This window comes from Rhagoletis zephyria, unplaced genomic scaffold (assembly GCF_001687245.7).
Source record: "Rhagoletis zephyria isolate East Lansing unplaced genomic scaffold, Rhagoletis_zephyria_1.1 Rzeph_scaffold_11265, whole genome shotgun sequence".
Classification (NCBI taxonomy): Eukaryota; Metazoa; Arthropoda; class Insecta; order Diptera; family Tephritidae; genus Rhagoletis; species Rhagoletis zephyria.
The window spans coordinates 1-19478 of record NW_016168342.1 but is presented as its reverse complement, the minus strand read 5'-3'; the positions used below and the strand labels follow the sequence as shown (position 1 = coordinate 19478).

General features: G+C 36.9%; 1 protein-coding gene across 1 annotated transcript; it reads left to right on the top strand.

Annotated features, from left to right (window-relative positions):
• Positions 1-6: 6 nt before the first annotated feature.
• LOC108376962 (uncharacterized) lies at positions 7-19474 on the top strand (the record flags this gene model as incomplete). The annotated part of the gene is given in 5 exon segments (XM_017633223.1): positions 7-515; positions 5516-6060; positions 8790-8866; positions 8869-9063; positions 18260-19474. Coding segments are annotated over 5 exon segments (2539 nt in total), but the record flags the coding sequence as incomplete, so codon positions are not given.
• Positions 19475-19478: the final 4 nt, after the last annotated feature.

Here is a 19478-nt window from a genome sequence, read left to right as displayed (position 1 = left end):
CACAGCAAATGCAACAAAAACGCCATGAGCAACAGCAGCAGCATATGTTTAATGTCAATAATGGCAAAAACAACAATTGTTTGAAGAATAACAATAACGGCAAAGCAAACGCCAACACCACCACCACCACCACCACCGCCAACAGCTTTAATACGAATAGCAGCAGCAGCAGCAGCAGCAGCCCACCACCAAACACAGCCATCAATCAATCAATGTTAATAAAAACATCAACGAATACCAAAGAAAATTGCGTTCCCGTGCTAGCTGCAAGCAATCACGTCGAATTGACTGTTGGTGGTTGCTATCCCGCTGCGCTCAATGCGATGGCGCTAACCGTTCCCGCAACTGGCTGTGGTGGCGATGGTGGCCCTTTTAACGTTGGCAATCACCGCCGCCTAGCGCAGGCATGCGAGTACGTCATTGTCAAGCAGCATCGTCACTGTGAGGAGTATTTAGATGGGAATGCGAAGGTATTCGATGTGCTGCCAGCGCATGATGGCTCCGCCAGGAAGGAGGTAAGTTGTTTGTGTGTTTATTTACCGCTGTCATGCTGTCAAAATATTGCGTGCAAAATGCAGGCGCTCATAGATAGTAGTAGACTAGACTCTATTACTGTTATAAATTCTGAGGTTGACGTGCTGTGCTTTTTATTTTTATTTTTGTTTTTATGAGAGAGCGGATAGCGGCATGAAAGGCACTGTGTGTGCTCCTCCTTCACCGAGCGATAACTAGGGCATATGGAAACTCAGAGTAGCACTCGTCTTCTTCCTCATTCCTCGAAACGCTACTATATTTTGGGCCTCAATATATGTATGTAGATTGGCGATGTGCTGCCTATTACGAGGTTTAGTTGGTTTCGATATTCTCCAAAATATTTTGAGTTCGTCTTCGCCTACCTAAAAGCCTTTATCACAGCTTGACTGTCTCTAACCAGGGAGAATTTTGACAGAAGGATGGACATCGCCGTTTATCAAGTTTGCTTCTATTTAAATTGCGTCGATCGAATGATCGATATTAAAATGAGGTGCGCACCGCGACCTAGTGATCTATTGTGCCCTCTACTCTTCACAATACTTCCTCGAAACCTACATAAATCCTTAAAAATAGGAGCAGCACCTTCGCGGGTAGGGTGTGAATGTTCTCAAGCTGTATACACATCGAAACTGCAAATGGCATCACACGCGATGAAGTGGTGTACCACTGGTCGAGTTGCTGGGCCAACATAGACCATTTGACCATATTCCCAGCTGATACAGATGCCCACTTAGTCTGCAGTGTCCTGTAAGGATACTTTTTTAGTATTCTTAGTTTCTCCGTTTGTGCGGTTAATTAAGTTTTGGAATCTGTTATTGTTGTACCCTCCCAGTAGATTCTTTGGCTGGTGTAGTCCTACCGAGCCACTTCAGTTTAAATGCCTTAGTGCGTTCCTCTCCTTTCTGAGCTTTCCCTTTAAGGTATTGGAACCTACTTCCAGCAGTGGCTCGGGGCCAATTGGAGTGATGTCTACTGACTCCCTTGCGAGTTAGTCCGTCGTCTCATTACCCGCTATTCAACTGCGACCGGCTACCCATGCTAACTGGATGTTCTTTTGCCCACCAAGGGAGTTACCCTCAAGGACTAATAATAATGATCCAATTGAACGTTGACTTAAAATTATAATCCCCTCTGTGTGTCATTGGGCCGTATGAATAAAAATAAGCAATTGCTTTTTCTTAAAATTGCAGTTCATTTACTCAATTTATTCAAACAAAATTGAAGTAAAAGGTATGAAATTTTAAGAAAAAGCAATTGCTTAGTTTTTATTCATACGGCCCATTAGCTCGACACACAGATGGTTGGCGTATACCTCTGCCTGAAAATGCTCCAATACTTTCTCATAGGAACAGAGATCCTAGTAGTAATTGCGTAATTATTAATTTAAGAAACCGACAAGTAGTCTAGAAGTCTACAAACATCGATTTTTAAAATCCTGTCATATTCGTTAATGGAGTAATGTTCCATGTTTGTTCCAAAGTGGATCCCTTCTTCTGTTTTTTATTTCGCCGAACTGTGTCTATACCGTTTAAAATCAGTTACAGCTCATCGTTCCGTCATCTGCGGTATTCGTCTTCACTTACGCGCAAAGGCCCTCAGAAGTTTTCATTGTACAAACGCCTTCCACCTAAAGAAACCATTATTTATTGCTATTATAGGAGCCATAATGTCCTGATACCTCTGGCGTGGTCTATTGATGGATGACGCGCCACGCACCCCAGATAGGCGAGCCTGATTCTAGAGAGGGAAAATTCACTTGCGCTAAGCGAAAGTAACAGTGTCTCTACAAATTCAAACCAGAGTTCGAAGGTTCCAAATTCGATGGGCAGATAAACCGATTCATTGTGGCCTGTATGCTCGATTCTGTGCGCCGCTAAACTCCTTAATTACTCAGTGGACTGCCAATACACCATTCGGATATCCGGATATCTGGATTATCTGAATAGTCAACAAATCCGGATAGAGCTCCCATTCCTAGTGTGCGAATTTATTAGCTAGGTATAGGGTGATTCAATAAAACCACAGTTTTTATTTTAAGTATAAATAAAACACAACAAAAAATTCTCGATTTTATTTCTTTTTTTCATCATGTTTTTTAGTATACATATGGCATAGTTTGGGCTGTAGGGTACATTAGATTAGATTGTCGCTTCTGTCTATAAAACACACTTAGGCTCAGGGACCATTGTGTTGCCGCATGTGGGATCAGCAGTTCCCAACCCCTTCTAACGCAATTTTGAGCTTCGCAGGAATTTCAGAAGACCCCTAAATTCCACGAATCTAAGGTCCTCCAAGTTGTCGAAGAATTTCCTACGAAGAGTGGAGGATCTTCGCTTGTATTAACCGGTGCAGAATCGTTTCCTCCTCCTCTTCATCTTGACAGCTTCTAATAATCTAATATTCTTCCCGTAATTGTTTGACAGTTTTGCAGGTAATTTCGTCATGCCATTTGTCGTTCGCTACTTAAGTAAGTCTCTCAGAAATAAGTAGCTTCTAAAATTTTAAGAATATTCCTACTTTGTAATTTGCATCCTCAATTATAAGATTGGTGTCGAGCCGCGCCAGTTCATAGGCCTCTCTTTATTGCAGTGCTCCAGATCCCAAACATACCAGCTTCGGCCGACTACTTCGTGAGGTATTTTATGGCCGCTAAGCTGTCAGTAAATATGTATATATCAACTTGGGATATCATATCACACTTTATCAGTTTTGTGGCCCTGTCGATTGCCATCAGTACCGGATGAAAAACATTTCAGTGGTTCGAAATACGAAAGCTAAGGAAGATTACCAGATGTTCTGTGTATACACCGCTACACACCCAACCGTCGAGCTTTGAGAGCCATCTGCGTTTACATGGATGGACTCGTCACTCTTTACGTCATCTTGTTTCCACTCTTCTCTTGAGGGCCGTAAACGCTTTCCTGGCAGCAATTTTTTTGCCTGAAAATTGGCTCAACTACAGCTGTGTATAGGCAGCGTATTAATTTGGTTTCAATTCCCCATCTTTTTCCTATTAAACTGCTGCATTCATATGGTGCTATCGTTGATGTGCGCACTCTATCTGCAATGCTGGGCCCCCAATTTAGCTTCCTATCGAGTATGAGACCTAGATATTTGGTCTCTTATTTTGCTGCTTGTGAAGCGCGCTAGGCCCTCTTTTCAAAATTCACTCCCAACCCCACTTGACTGCTAAACCATATGGGTACCCCGTCGGCGTTTGTAATTACCTTCCAGCCCATATCGTCGAGTTCTTGAAGGGGGCTGTCTACGGCTATGTTCCACAGAAGCTGTGAAGTTACTCCGCCCCGGGGCTTACCCCTGACTGGGAAACTTTTTATTATTATTTTACCTACTTAATCCTGAGCTTATTTCTCTATCGATATTCATTCATCGGATGTATATCATTTATAAAGCGTATGATTTCATTCTTCAGCTCGGGCATCGTCTCAGGCTTATTGACATAGACTATACTTTTCACGTAGCCGCAGAGAGAGGAGTCCAACGGTGTCAACTCGCAAGGTTTCGGGCGTCATTTGACCTCCATGTTTCGTAAGATAATGCGTCCTGGTAGTTTCGTTCGCAATAGGGTTATTGTTTCATGCGCTGTGTGGCGAGGGCCACTGTCCTGCTTGTTAATAAGTTCCAGTCAGATTCGGTGGAAAAATTTCACAAGATTTCCTCAGGCGAGATTTCAAAGCATCCAATAGAAGCTGAAAAAATGATCAACTACAGTTTTACAGCGCATGACGTCCTCGTATGTACATCAACCAAAGCAATGTTGTTTGCCAGTAGTCAACAATAATTCGGTTTACATTCGACGCAAAATTGGTTGTTGATGTTGAAGTGAGTTGGTAACAGTTACGGACAAACGCGGAAGCCAAGGACATTCGCAACGTTGGCAAAGTCAACAACAAACAAAAGGAAGCGCAACACACAATAGATTGCGAAAACAGCAACGCACTGTAGCTGTCAGTCAAGCAAACAAGTCACGCAATGCCTACTCAACGACCTACAATACGAGTCTAACCGCCAAAAGGCGGCTCAACCACTGATGAGGTTGCCTTGCAGAAGCAAAAAAAAATATAAATGTTGAAATACTTAACTACTCAGGGCAGCCAAGACGAATGCAGGGAAGTACATAGGCAGGCTGGCAACCCGTAAAGCTCAGCAGTCGCATGTATTTAGCATTTCCTTGATTGTTTCGAGCGGCATTTCGCCTGCTGTCATTATGTCGAAAAATTTTCAAATCGTACGCTGTTGCTCAGCTTTCGCTTTTAACTGTTCGCATTACACTTCACACTTTCCGCTTTGGCATTTTTGAAAATGTTAAAGTTTCGTTGCAAAACTTTGCAAAACTTCCTGCGGCACCAACAACTAAACAAACAACAAAGCAACCAACGAACCATTGATGAAGCAGACTTGGCCACTTCAGTCATTTCTTCGCACAAGCAAGCAATTGTGTGTAGTGTTTTTTTGTGTTTTTTTTTGTTTTTGTGCCATATGCAATGACGGCAAGCAATTTGCGATTTGTAAGACATGCAATTCATTTTTAGAGTGTTAAGTGTTGAGTCACGCAACATTTTTACTTACGAAAAACTATGCAATTTTTCAAAGCCAATATTTCCGTTCCACTTTCTTTCTTTCTTTCATGCATGACAACGCAAAACAAAAACACAAACAAACTACAAATTCCAACTACAACTATACAACGATTGTAAATGCAACGCAACCACAACATCGATTCGCGCGGCAAACCAATGAACTGCATATGTACCTCGCACGCACGCACGCACGCATGCATGCACCTACTACTGCTTGGACCCAATATGCATGCAACGGGCTACTCTGCGCACGATGATCCTCTACTCGCCACTCGACCATCCAACAACCGCCGCATCACCACACTCTAACTGTGACCTCATCAACGACGACTCGACGACCTCTTTCAACCAACCAACCAACCAACCACCTAATTCATTAGTGCGAATTGCTACTACGACGCCTAGCTGCCGCCAACTCGAGCAACAGCACCAACAACAACAACAATCAGGCGACTTTCACTACATTTCCAGCCGGCGCATTGCATCGCCCCAGCTCACCGTCGCTCAACCTCAATACACAGGTCTCTTCGCTGTTATCCACGGACAAGGACAGCGGCATGGGCAGTCCGGTGGGTAGTTCGCGTAGCGCGCGGCTACGTCGCCGCAAATACAAATCAGCAGCTACGGTGAGTTGGCTGGCACAGGCGAATACATTGCATCCACGCGTCTCACAGCGCGCTGTCGCCGCTATTAGTGGACTCAACACACAGCTGACCAATGCACATGGTGACAATGGGAAGCACATTGCTGTCATTGAACAGGCATTGGGCGAGGATGGGTTGGGCGTGGATGCGCTGAATGGTTTAGGTGGAGGCGGTGTAGGAGGAGGAGGAGGAGGAGGCGGAGGCGTAAGTGCAAATGAGCGGCTTTTGAAAATTATTCTAGCACAGGATGAAACCATTCATCGTCAGTTGGCACTTCTAAGGTGAGCTTATGCAACTTTATAGATACTTATTGTCATACAGTGAGTCACAAATGTGTGTACGGAAATTGGTTTTGCGAAAGAATTTATCAAATACATACAAATTAACAAAAAAATATATATATTACTATTTAAGTACATATTTACAAAGTATTTAGGTTCTAGATATATTTCACATTTACTGTTTTCTTTCCATAGTGAGAAAGGATTTAAAATGCCGATTCGGACTTTAGAGTGCAGTTTTTGAGGTGTTGTTATTTTTAATATTTTTTAATTTATTATTCTTATTATTATTAAGGGGCTCCCCTGACCTGATGTGGTCTGTTACTGGACAGATCGACGTTTAATCAGCTCAATGAGCGCTGGGCGAAGACCTTGGTATGCAAGGTGGTAAACTTCTTCTGGCCCCAGGTAAACCGGAGACTGTCTGGGGAGCTCTTGAGCCAAAGCAAGCTGCTTCTCTCACTATTTGTGGGAATGCTTACTGGTCACTTCGAGATAGGCAGTCATGCCGTAAGGCTTAACATAATCGATGACCCTCACTGCAACAGCCGCATGGAGGATGATGAGGTGAAATCATCTCAACATCTGCTGCTCTAGTGCCTAGCTTTTGCGAGCCTTAGGTTTAAGCACCTTGCTTTGGAGAATGGACATCGGTCGATTTAANATCAACATCATCTCAACATCTGCTGCTCTAGTGCCTAGCTTTTGCGAGCCTTAGGTNCGCATGGAGGATGATGAGGTGAAATCATCTCAACATCTGCTGCTCTAGTGCCTAGCTTTTGCGAGCCTTAGGTTTAAGCACCTTGCTTTGGAGAATGGACATCGGTCGATTTAAGAGCTTTGTTTCCCCTGCAAAAAGTCATAGATGTCGTCATTCTCCCTTAGCTTTCCCTACCCTCTCACTCACCTTCCGGTCTGCCTGCGTTCTTTTCCTTCCAGACCATGAAATTCTGCGGTAGCTCTTTGGGTCGCTCGGCAGTCTGCCTTCTCATTGTCATCATGTCCTTTATGACTCCACTTCCCCTTCTAATAAAACAGTATTCTTGGCTCCGACATAATGTTGATATATTTCGAGGATGTGCCTCTTTTAAGTCATTCTCTGCCGTAAATTTCTATTGCATGAATCTCATTGATATTGGCACATATTGGCGGGATGCCCATCCCGAAATTCAATTTTTAAATCCCGAACCCGCCCATACCGACGGTTTTCAGAATTGTACCGCGGTACACTAACTAGTAAATAAAACTAAATAAAGTAAGCACTCAATTATCTGGAGTTTTGCGTCTTGTTTGAGTGACAAGTTAAATAAAAAAAAGGAAAATTCTCGGAATATAATTAGGCCCAGACCTTTTAAGGGTTTAAATTGTGTAAAACTTCATCGAAAGTTATTACTGGGATTAATGTACATTTGAGATCAGCTGATTAAGTCATTAAATTTTGATCAATTTTGGCTATTTTTCTTTTGTTTATTTCATGTTTATTTTTTTCATAAAAGTCTAGCTCATTATATAACATACAACATATAAATCCACATTTCAAACTTTGTGCAAAAATTATAAAAAACCTGCATCTGCAAAATTTCAGCTAAATTTCAACTTTTTTTTTTTGATTTTTTAGAATTTTTTTGAGTATGCAGTTTAATAGCCCATTAAATTCCAGGGTAATAATTGAAAGTTTGAAATTGCTAATGGGTCGCGCTGATTAATAATAATTGTTTGATCCAACTGCATTACAAATTTTTTTCCATACAAAATGTATTCGACCGTTGATTTTTGGCAATTGTTTTTCATGCAGTTTCTTCCATACAAAAAAAAAAAATCGAAAATACTTTGTATGGAAAAAATGTGAAATACCTACAACGAAAAAAAATCTCACAAATCAACGCAATTTTTGACTAACTTCAAATTTGCATTTGTATACTAGAATTTAATGGGCTACAAAACTGCATTCTCGAAAAAAATCTGATTAAAAAGTTGAAAATTTGCATGTAAATTTATTGAATTTTCGCGAGTTTGGCACAAAGTTTAGAATTTATATTTTTATGTTTTTTGTTGTAGAATTAACAATACTTTTATAAAAAATTTGCGTAAAAAAAAATTTTAATAAAAATTATTGCATTTATTGTGAAAAATTCTCTGTGCCAGTCTTTTTCCCGCAGGTAACACTAAAAATTTGAAGAGCTTATCTGTAAATAAGGACTAAATTATGCAGCTCTGTGCTTTTAAATTAAAGAATAAGCAACTTTCGTTTTAAAATTTATTTCATTTGAGACTATTTTAAGTAGGGAAGCACACAAAAAAAAGGTTGGTTAAGGCCACTTCTGCTCCCATGGTCTCATACATTCCGCTAGTTTTAATACTAAATATCGATGAAAATTTATGTAAATCACAGAATGACGTCTGATACGATAAAATCTTTGCACTGGAAAATGTATGTACATACATAATTAGAATTGTTGTTTTACATACTAAATTAGTGAAGTGTAAACATACCCTGCCAATTTGCTGCACACTTTTGTGAGTAACAGTACAAATGCGCCCACTCAAAACCACACATTTCTGTATGCTGTTGCATATTTTGTTTATTTATGCCTTGTTTACACATGCATGTTGCTTTTGTTTTTGTAATTTTCTCACTATACATACTTTACTTTTTTGTTTGTTTGTTTGTTCATTTTGTGCTCTACGAACACAAACACACCATCCCACACGGCCGGCTGAACAAACAGAGAGAAGGAACGACAAATTTCTAAAATTGAAGAGGAAAAGCATCGTGTCCGCGAACGCGAATTGGGAAAAAATTACCTGCTGAAACGTACCTGAATGGCTTGGATGAAGCGAATGTGGAGCCCGATTTGGATGTGGGCACCGATGTTGGAGGATTTGCCGATAGTCCACTTAATGAATTCAATGATGTACGCCATGCCGATACCATTGCTGCTGCTACCAATGATGCTGGCGGTGATGGGCATGACAATGACGCTGATGTGGAAATTTTTATAGGTAAGTAATGGTTTTTGTTTCAAAAGAATTTTATAAAATTCGCGTATAAATTGCACGCACTTACATTTTATGATTTATGAAAAAAAGCAAAAGGTGAATTGCAATTACTTTCATTTGTATATGAGCATCCGGCTCAGTAGTTACCTCTGTAAAATCTCTGAATGGTCACTGTGTAGGTACGCTTTCAGCAAATATGGCGCCACATTCAAAATGAATGCGCGTTGACATTGAGTTATTAAAAAGTGTTTTTTCTTCTACATACTTCTTTTTATGCATGTATGAATGTATTCATATAAGTGATGACTTAAATTTGCATATACATACAATGAAATTGTTGCACAACTTTATTACATGTATGTCTGTACATACACATAGTAGGGTGGAGCGAAAAAAATAATTTTACGATATCGAAATTTAAATAGTGCTGAAAAGTCGCGCGACATGATCACATTGAAACGACGTAAAGCGCAAATTTTTACAAATAGTAAACATTAGGACGGGACGAAAAAAATAATTATTCGATTTCAAAATTTAAATAGTGCTGAAAAGTTGCGTGACAAGATCACATTGGACCGATTTAAACCGCAAATATTTACAAATATATGTATGCACATTAGGGTGGGGTGAAAAAACATTTTTCGATTTGAAAATTCGAATAGTTCCGAAAAGTTGCGTGGCATGATCACATTGAACCGCGCTAGTTTATTTTCCGATTGGACAACATTTACGGTAGCCCCAAGAGCCTTAAAGTTTCGAAAACTCTCAAGTTATGGTTCTTTTATACTTTTTCTATTTTCTAAGCAGATTTTGAGTACACGGTTCTGTAGTCCATTAAATTTTAGTGACACGCAGTGTTTCCATACAAAGGTATGGTAGACACTACCAGCAAAAAAAAGTATAATAATGATTTTTTAGCAACTTGAAACTTGCACTCTATTGTGCTAAAACTTAAAGGTCTACAAAATTGTCTGACGCAAAATCTTTCTGAAAACGCTTAAAAAAAATTACAAAATTACCAGAATTTCAGCGATTTTTCGAAACCTTAAAAGTTTTGGAACGACAGTAAAAAATATCCGAGCGGATAACGGTTTAAAACAGTTCAATGTGATCATGTTACGAAAATTTTCTACACTCTAAGAATTTCCAAATCGAAATCGAAAAATTGCTTTTTTCGCTTACCCCCCCTAATGTACATATGTAAATATTTGCAGACGTGATGGAATTCAATGTATAATGAATGAGAAATATCCAGGCACACTACACTGGCTGTTACTAATGCCCTGCGCTGAATTTTTCACAGGAAAGAATTTTAAGAAAAAAAATGCTCGTTTTCAGTACATACATACATACATGTGTATATGTGTATAGTAATTCTTTGTGTCTGGAGCTTAATTTTTTTGCGATAGCCTTTATGTGATTTATGAACTTTTTCTGGGCGTTTGGTTGACAGCTGCAAGTGTCATGTTTTTTTGTTTTTGTTTGAAAAAATACTGACAATCTCTCACATAGTACCTGCAAAAGTTATTAAAGAGCTAATAAACATACAAACATAAATATGTATGTAACTCATCAGCACTTTGCGCTCATCTGAGTGGCAAAGGTGCGAAGCCTGAAAGTTTTATTCAATTTTTTTTTGTCTTTTTTTTTTGTTTTGATTTCGTATGCCTACCAAAGCAAATTTACCTTGGCTTGCATGGCACTTCGATGTTAAAAAAAAACCAACAACAGCTGTGAAGCACATTATAAAAAATGCATGTAGTCAAATAATAAAAGTTTGGTCTATGTTGAACATGTGACAACCTTTGCGAGAAATAAATTAATTTTTTATTTAACTTTCATAGGGGAATTAGAGATGAGGGTTTTTGCAAGCGATTTTTTGAAATCCCCCCAGCCACCCCTTCTCACCAATTTTCGTTGGTATACTAAACGTATTTTTGTCATTCTTAGTAAGTTTTATTTAACAAACATGTTGTTGAAGCATTAGTTACTTTCCATGTATGTATGTATGTATTTTAACATTCAAATTGCCTTATGTTCTAGACATTTGCCTTTGCAGCTCAAAACTCCTCTCAACTTTACTCATGTGAAAAACAAGCAATAGCATAAAGTTTGACGAAGTTAATTTTAACTGCAAAAGTACCAGGAAATGTACTTTAATATGTGTTTAGGGGATATTCCATGCCAATCGGGACATGACTCCGACTCATGATTCAATAATACAAGGTTAGATAATTGTTGACAGCCGCGGTTTGACACTCCCTTACAAAAGCTTGCATTTACGAAGGACAGAGAAAGGGGAAGAATGCAATCCCTTGTTTCGAAAATGGTAGTAGAAAAGTAGGCAATTAATTAAGGTTAAGATTCCGATTTTACTTTGTTTGGATCACCCTAATGTACATAGACGAAATAGATTTTCGCAATCCAACTAAATACGTAGCATATGGCTGTTAGAACGTATTCGAGAAAAAAAATTTCGCCGCACATCTTCGAATTTAAAGCATTTTCGAAACAAAATTTCAAAAAAAAAAAACTTTTTATGGGGGAACGCAGGGGACGTCTTTTTAAATTTTTTCTCATATCTTCGGGATTTATGGTTTGGATCTTAAAGTATGATATATCGATGTTCTTGTCTCAAAGAAACAATTTTTGTGTTTTAAATTTATTTACCTCAAGTACGCCGTTCTAGCACTTACCCACCAGATCTCAGTTCTTATCCACCTAACGTACCACTCTAATGCCAGTAAATTACAGCTAACCAAATTTTTCATTAAACTTTTGCTAAGGAAGTATCTCCATTAAAAGAGTAGTAGTACAACTTAAATAAAAATTTGTAACGCTGAATGTAGGTATCTTCGAAATTTCGAAATTGCCTAGGGAAAGTACTTTATGTAGACTTGGCGGTGTACGAGGAACTTTTTATGTTTGCTTGTAAGGTGGTACGGTCTAATGTCCATATACATATATAAGTATGCATGTATGGTCAATTATCATGCATCAATTGATCAAACAAAATTGTGTTTAAAGTTCTTTTTAAATTGAAAACATTTTGCTGCAGTTTTTGTGGCTTCAATGCCTGAATGAAAAATTATATCGATACGCACAATCCTTGCATATATTTTACATTGCTTTTCGGTTGTTCAGGCAATGATTTTTCAATTGATTTTGCAACTTTTCTACGTACATATATGTATGTTAGTTCTTCTTACTTCACAATGTGTGCAGGCTTATGCAAATATTTAAGTACATATGCACCCCGTTAAACTGCTTTGAATTGCTGGATTTCTACTTTGTGTACTTTTGCTAAACTTTGGAGTTCATTCACAACTGGAATTTTTTGATATCTCGCTGGTTGGATATTAAATTTTACTTGGGTCTATGAAATAAAGCTGAAATTTAGGACGATAAAGTACGACGGCTACGATTTTACGGAATTGAGTCCACTGTATTTCCAATGGCTCCAATTGGCTTCCTCAACTCCTTGCTACCTAGCGATTTACCTGGAAACAGGAAATAGTCAAGACAGGCTGACCGGCGGAGAAATGCTTCCATGTTTTATAGTTTGTTCCAAAAATTTTCCTAGTCAATCTTCAACTTTTTTAGCTTCAGTAGAATTTAAAATTTGTGTGATGCTTCGTAACAAAAAAAAAGTTGGAAGCAGAGCAAAGAGATTGCTTTCTCGCAGACCTTCGATTGGAGGCTATTAAAGCACTGGTTGCTATCAAAATATGTATACTAGTAGCATTAAAAGCTGTAGTAGCTAGCAAGCCAGCCAAACTTTATCACAACATACAAACACGAATACATTAACATATGTTCACTGTAGAGCGCAGTCACATAAATACAATAACACTCACGCTCGCACACAAGGATACGAGGACACAAATTTTGAAAAAACATTTGTGCAAAGCCACAATGCATACATATGTACATACATACATTAGTACACCCACACATATGCGCGCGTGCATACAAATCAACATTCGTGCACACCTGAATGCCAAAGCAATGCAAACAAGCTCAATATATACATATATAAATATCATCAACAAAAAAAAATAATAATAATAAAAAATGGTGTAGACAACAACTGCAAAAGAAAAGTCGCTGAAAATATTTTCACACGGTGGCAGCAATGGCGAAGGATACATATGCCACAAGCTAAACGACAGCTAAAGAGTACGAGCTATTCACATACATAAGTGAGCGAGCGGTATGGCAACGCGTATTAAATATTTGAATGGCAGCAGTAAAATCGTTCGTACAGCAAATCATTTTAATAAACTCTAAAAAAAATTCTGAAATTTTAATACAGAACGCAGTGATGCGTGTTGACTGGTATTGCATGTGTAATCTGGGCGCCACGCGCACCGAGAAGCAAAGCGCTGTGGTAGGTGTGCACTGTGGGATGGCAAACGGGGCGTATACGCATTAAAACGCCAAGAGCAGTCAGCGCTTTAAAATTAGCAAGTTAATATCGTAAAAGTGTGGCGCTGATAGCAACACTACATACATACATACATACATATGCATGCGAGGCGTGGCGAGAAAAGAGGCGTCTCGCTGTGTGCGCGTGAATATATGTATGTGTGTGGACACATGACTGGTGTTGTGGTCTACTTGTAGCGTTTGTGCCGTTTAAGAAGTGCTGATTTTATTTGCACTTTTATTTTATTTCGTGGAATAATTTTCTATAGTATTCTTCCTGTATAAAAAATTTCACAATTAATTTCGAGTGTGCCAATGTTAAAAATGTTAAAATTGGAATTTTTTTTCGCAAATCATCATCAGCTTATTATCAATGTATTTTTTTAAATTTGATTTGTTCTTTTCGATAACAGGAACATTTTCGCTGACAGTTTGAAGTATATTAAACTTATAAAATGAAAAAATCGTTAAGTTTCAAAAAATGACAAAATAGCTGCGAAAGTTATTCTGCATGCTGCCATTTTTTTTTAATTCGGTGGCACACTTTTGAAACTTCCCAGGTACGCTGTATTTGATGCCAACTTTCATTGCCTCTAATATGAACTTACTATTTGAGAACTTCCTAAAGTTGTAAAAAAAATTATTATGTTATGTTATGTTATGTTATGGCACGTTATGCTATGCTATGTTATGTTATGTTAGGCTATGTTATGTTATGACGTAATGCTATTTTATGTTTTTTTATGTTATATTATGTTATGGTATGTCATGTTACTATGTTATGTTATGATGTTAAGTTATGTTGTGTTATGATATGTTATGATGTTCGTTATGTTATGTTATGCTATGTTATGTTATGTTGTGTTATGATGTTATGGTATGTTTTGTTACGTTTTGTTATGATGTTATGTTATGTTATGTTATGTTATGATGTTATGCTATGTTATGTTATGTTGTGTTGTGTATTGTGTTGCATTGTATTGAATTCACTCAATTCACTTCAATACTCAACCAAACTTAACTCGGCTCAGCTCAGCCCACCCTAACTCCCCTTAATTTAAAAGGTTGTATTTCAACCACTGGGCGAACACTAGTATACTGAATACGCCCATGAAGCTAACAGGTTTATACACGCCTGAGCCCTGGATTTATTGAAGGATAATGCTATTCTGGTTGTAATATTATCGCTCTTTTTTCGAAATACTAACATTGTTGGCGTTTTCAAGGAAAGTCTAGTAATCTCCAATTCTTAACCAAAACTCCAACTACAGGTCGTGGGGATATTAGGCTATCGTCATCCTGGAGCTATAAGAATTTACATGCTAATGCTAATTAGGCCAATAGTATAAAATATAAAGGATGTTATTACTTGCATACTCTGAAAAGGCTTTAGCCACCATCAGCCATATGTTTGCTAAACTTTAAGAACCCACCAACTAAAAAAGATCGCCTACGTTTCCATGGAAGATTGTGTTGGCAAGATTGTGTTGGAGACTATGAACTAACTATAATCCATTTGAACCGAAGTTATGAAAAAAACTGTGTCTAGTCACCGCCCATTTAACAGGTACATATTCCGTGCTTTGGGGTCTGACCACTTAAGGCCAAATTATTGGTAAAAGAGTTTGTATACAACTCTTGTCAGGTCGTCGCTGATCTAACACAATTGAAACTGAAGTCGGACTTTCTGTGATCAGTTTCGGGTATATAATTAAGGAAAATGAGCTTTAATTCCTGCCAAGTTAGAAAAAATATACACTCATCTCCTCTGCTTAAAATACACATCAGGGTGGTGGAAGAGAGGTATTTATGTTAATAAAAATATGTGTACAAAGACTATTCCGTGAATTTATTTTAAAAAATGTTTTCTTAGAAGTCTAGAGGTTGATTGGACATATAGGAAAAGCTTAAACATTTCACCTCTTTTATGTACCTAGGATCTGCTTGATATATACATATACATTAGAGTGCATCACTCTCCATACAAAAAAAAATCGTAGTTTTTCCCCTAGGAATTGTATTTAGAACTTATTATATTTTAAGATTTCCGCCAAAATATTTCGGACAAAGACTAAGACTTAGGTGAGCTGGAGCGATTAGAAAATCAATAGAATTCGAGTTTTTTTTATAAATAAAATTAGTTTTTAAATATATTTTTTCCAAAAAAACACCTCAGATGAAAGAAGAGTTTAAGATTAAAATGTCTGCATAAAAATGTTTGAAAATTTTATCAAACAAATGAAAATAATAAAATTTTTGGAGGTATTTTCAACTGGAGCTGGGCGCTCACGTAAACTTTAATATTTTTCCTAAATATTTTGGAAGAAGACTTATATATAATAGATTTTATAATTAAGGTGGAAAAACTGGAAACTTTTTTGTGGATGCACCCTAATGCACATAAGTTTGTACTTTACAGCAACATTTTACTTTGCTTAACTTTGTATGAACATATGCAATAAATATATGTATTCCCTTACTTCTACAAAGCAGCAAGTAAAAAATATTGACATTGCAAAAGACTTGCAAACTGGTACATACATACATATTTACATATGTAAACATATGTAAGTTTTTAAGGAGTGTGCGTATTTATTTACATACGGTGATGTGTGCAGACTGCAATTACAAATAACAACACAAATACATATGTACATATGTATGCATGTACAACTTTCTTACGTGAATATAAACAAAATCACTCATTCGTAAATACGTGAGCATACATAAATTTACTTACTGCATATGTATGTAAAATGCTGCATCCCACCTAACCAAATATGAATTGCTTATACATAAATAATTACATTTAAAAACTTTTTGGGCGAGTACTTGAGAAATTTTTCATGATTTTTTGTTCTTTGAATAATTTCATCTGTGCAAAATGTGTGTAAACACTGCCGACTTCCTTCGGAGAGAAAGCTTGCAATATAAATAATCACATATGAGCCGGTATACACCCTTCCCGAGGTCTAGACAGAAAAATCGATCTAAGCGTGTTTCGTAAAATAGTAAAGCTTATATAATTTTAAAACGAACTTTACCCATATTTGATTGGATTATTTTTATACATAACTATTTCTTTTAATTTCAGTTAATTTAGGAACTACTTAATTTTATTCTTATTTTATTTATGTTATTTTTAAATTTTTAGATTTTTTTGTATTACAAGATTTTTTTTAATTTCATATAATCTTTAGAAAATTAACTTTTTTTGATTTTTAAGTCCACTTTTTTTATTTCATTTTATTTAAACTCTTTGATTTTGTTATTTTTTAGGATCTTAATTTATTTATTTTCCTTTTTGGAATTTTTGCATTGTATTATTCAAAAAGATTTTTGTTTTTAAATTTCATCTAATTTTTAGGAGGTTATTTAAATTTCTTTCTCTTTTATTGTATTAATTTTTCTTACAAATGAAAGTTTTTTTTTTAACTTTTAGATTTTATTGTTAGAAAACCCTGTTTTTTAATATCTTTTAACTTTTAGTTAATTTATGTTTTTTTTATATTGTTTGCTGTTTTAGTTTTTTTTTATAATTTTGTTTTTTTGTTTTTAATGTTTTAAAATAAAACCAATTTTTTTTTTTAAATTTAATTTAACTCACTGAAGCCAATTTAATAAATTTTTTTTTGTTCTAATATTTTTTCTGTTTCAGTAATGTTTTTTTAATATTTAATTTTCTTAAAATTTTAGCTTTTATTGATTTAAAAGAGAAAAATATATATTTCAAATTTCATTTCGTTTTTAAGCACTTATGTTATAATTTTTCTCCTTATTTTTAAAATTTTGTTACTTTTGCATTCCAATTACACAAAAAAAAAGAAACAGTTGCATGTAAATTGCAAGGACTTACGATTTTTTTTCTTTTTTTTAATTAATATTTTTTCTTTTTAGTTTATTATTATTTTTTTGCTATATATTACTTTAAAAGAAGGGTATCTTTGAATTTTCATTTAATTTTTAAGAACTTACCTAATTTTTCTTTCTCTTTTATTGTATAAAGTTTTTATTTAATTTCCTTTCATTTTTAGATTTTATTGTTTTAAAAAGAGGAATATTTTTTTTACATAATTAAATTTTTGGTAAATTATCTGGTTTATCTTCTTTTGATAAAATTTTTTACATTATACATATTATTTAAGAATAAAAATATGTATATTTTTTAATTTCGTTAAATTTTTAGGAATCATTTATTTTTTTCTCTTTTATATGATATTTTTTTCAATTCAATTTTTCCATACATTTTTAGTTTTTGTTGTTTCAACAGGAAAAAGTTATTTTTTTTTTTTATAAAATTTTATTTAACAAAAAACTTATTACTAAAAAACAATCGGAGTAACGCTAAGGCCTCCTTGTTAGAAGATATTTCAATAAGTCTTTCGTAAGATTGAATGGGGCTGTATCTTTCATAGTTTTCTTTCAAAAGACTGTAAATAATTGCCAGAATCCATTGGCGGTTAGTTTAAATGTGCAATTCGGAGAAAAATTGTAAATGAAATGTAAAGATTTAAAGAGTATATTCATGAAATCTCAGCTTGCTGTTAAAAAGCTACACAAAGTGAGCAAATTTTTTGTCTCAGTGTAACTTTGATATATATCACCGGCGTATTTCTGTAAAAGTTTCTTTGATGTGGCAGTAGAGTATAAGTGCGCATACGGATACGCTTACTTTACATGTTCATTAAACTTTTCCCTGCTTATTTTCGCTGCATATTTTTCCACTTTAATTTGCCAAAATAAAATTTTCATTTTTTTTTTTCGCACGCAGATGAACCGTATCACCGCACAGCAAGGACGACTGCGGCGCACACAACCGCAGCACCAACAACTAAAAAGGATATTGTGGCAGGTAAAACAAGGGACTTCAATTTGGATGCACGCCACTCGAAAAAAATGAAAGAAGATTTCACTGGCGGAGGAGGTGGTCTTGCTGTGGTAATGACTGCGGCGAAGACAGATGCAAATGAACCGCTAGCTGCTGCCACCAGCCACGGAAATGAGAAGGAAATAGATGTACAACTCTTTTGGCTGGAAAAGATCTATGCACTTAACAAGCAGCTGCAGCGCGAGGAGGAAATGCTGCTGAAGTTGCATGCAAAAATAAGAAAACATCAGGTGAAGCGCGCCTATCAAACAAAGCGCGAGGTGGTGCAACAAATCGAGAAATTGGATGCAGAGCTGACGTTGCAGTGTTGTGACATACGCGCAGTGGAGAGTAAATTACACGCTTCCAACGAGCAATTGAAACAGAAGTTGGGCGTGTTGGAGCGATTGAGTCAAGAATTTCTGGAGACGATGGACCAAGCAGCGCCCCCAGCGGAGGCTGGAGAGCAAAGTGTAGCCGAAGTGGCAGCTGATGCTGATAGTGAGGCAACTGTTAATCGAATGCCAGATGTAATTAACAATGAAGATCACAATCTTGCAACAGAGATGGCGTTGCATGCCACAGCGACAATGGCGAGGGAGAATAAATTGCAAGAAGCGACCGTTGATGAGTTGCATGCAAAACAGATGACGACGGTGGAGTTTGGTGGACAGCAACAAGGTTGCCAGTTGCAGTCACAAAGAAGTGGCGTAGCCGATGAAGATGTGTGGCATAGACAAAATAATGCCAAGTTGCACTTGCCACATGCAATGCAGTCAGCCACCCAAGCGTTGCATACAGATTTGAATGGCAAAAGTGATTCGAAGGCGTTGGGGGAAGAAAGTGCAGCAGCAGCAGCACCAGCAACAGGAATAGTAACAGCACCATCATCTGCTGAGGACGGAGAAGCAACAAGACCAACAACAGCAGCTGCTAGAGAAGCTGCTGCCATGGCAGCAAGCCACGCATCAGCGGCAGCCTTCAAACTGACAGCGACAGGCTATGCCGTTTCATCGTCAAGTGCAAGAATGACAGCAGCAGCAATAACAACAACAACAAGACCGTTGGCAACAGCAATAAATGCCACAGCAGATGTAACAACAGTCGCCGCAACTGCATGCAA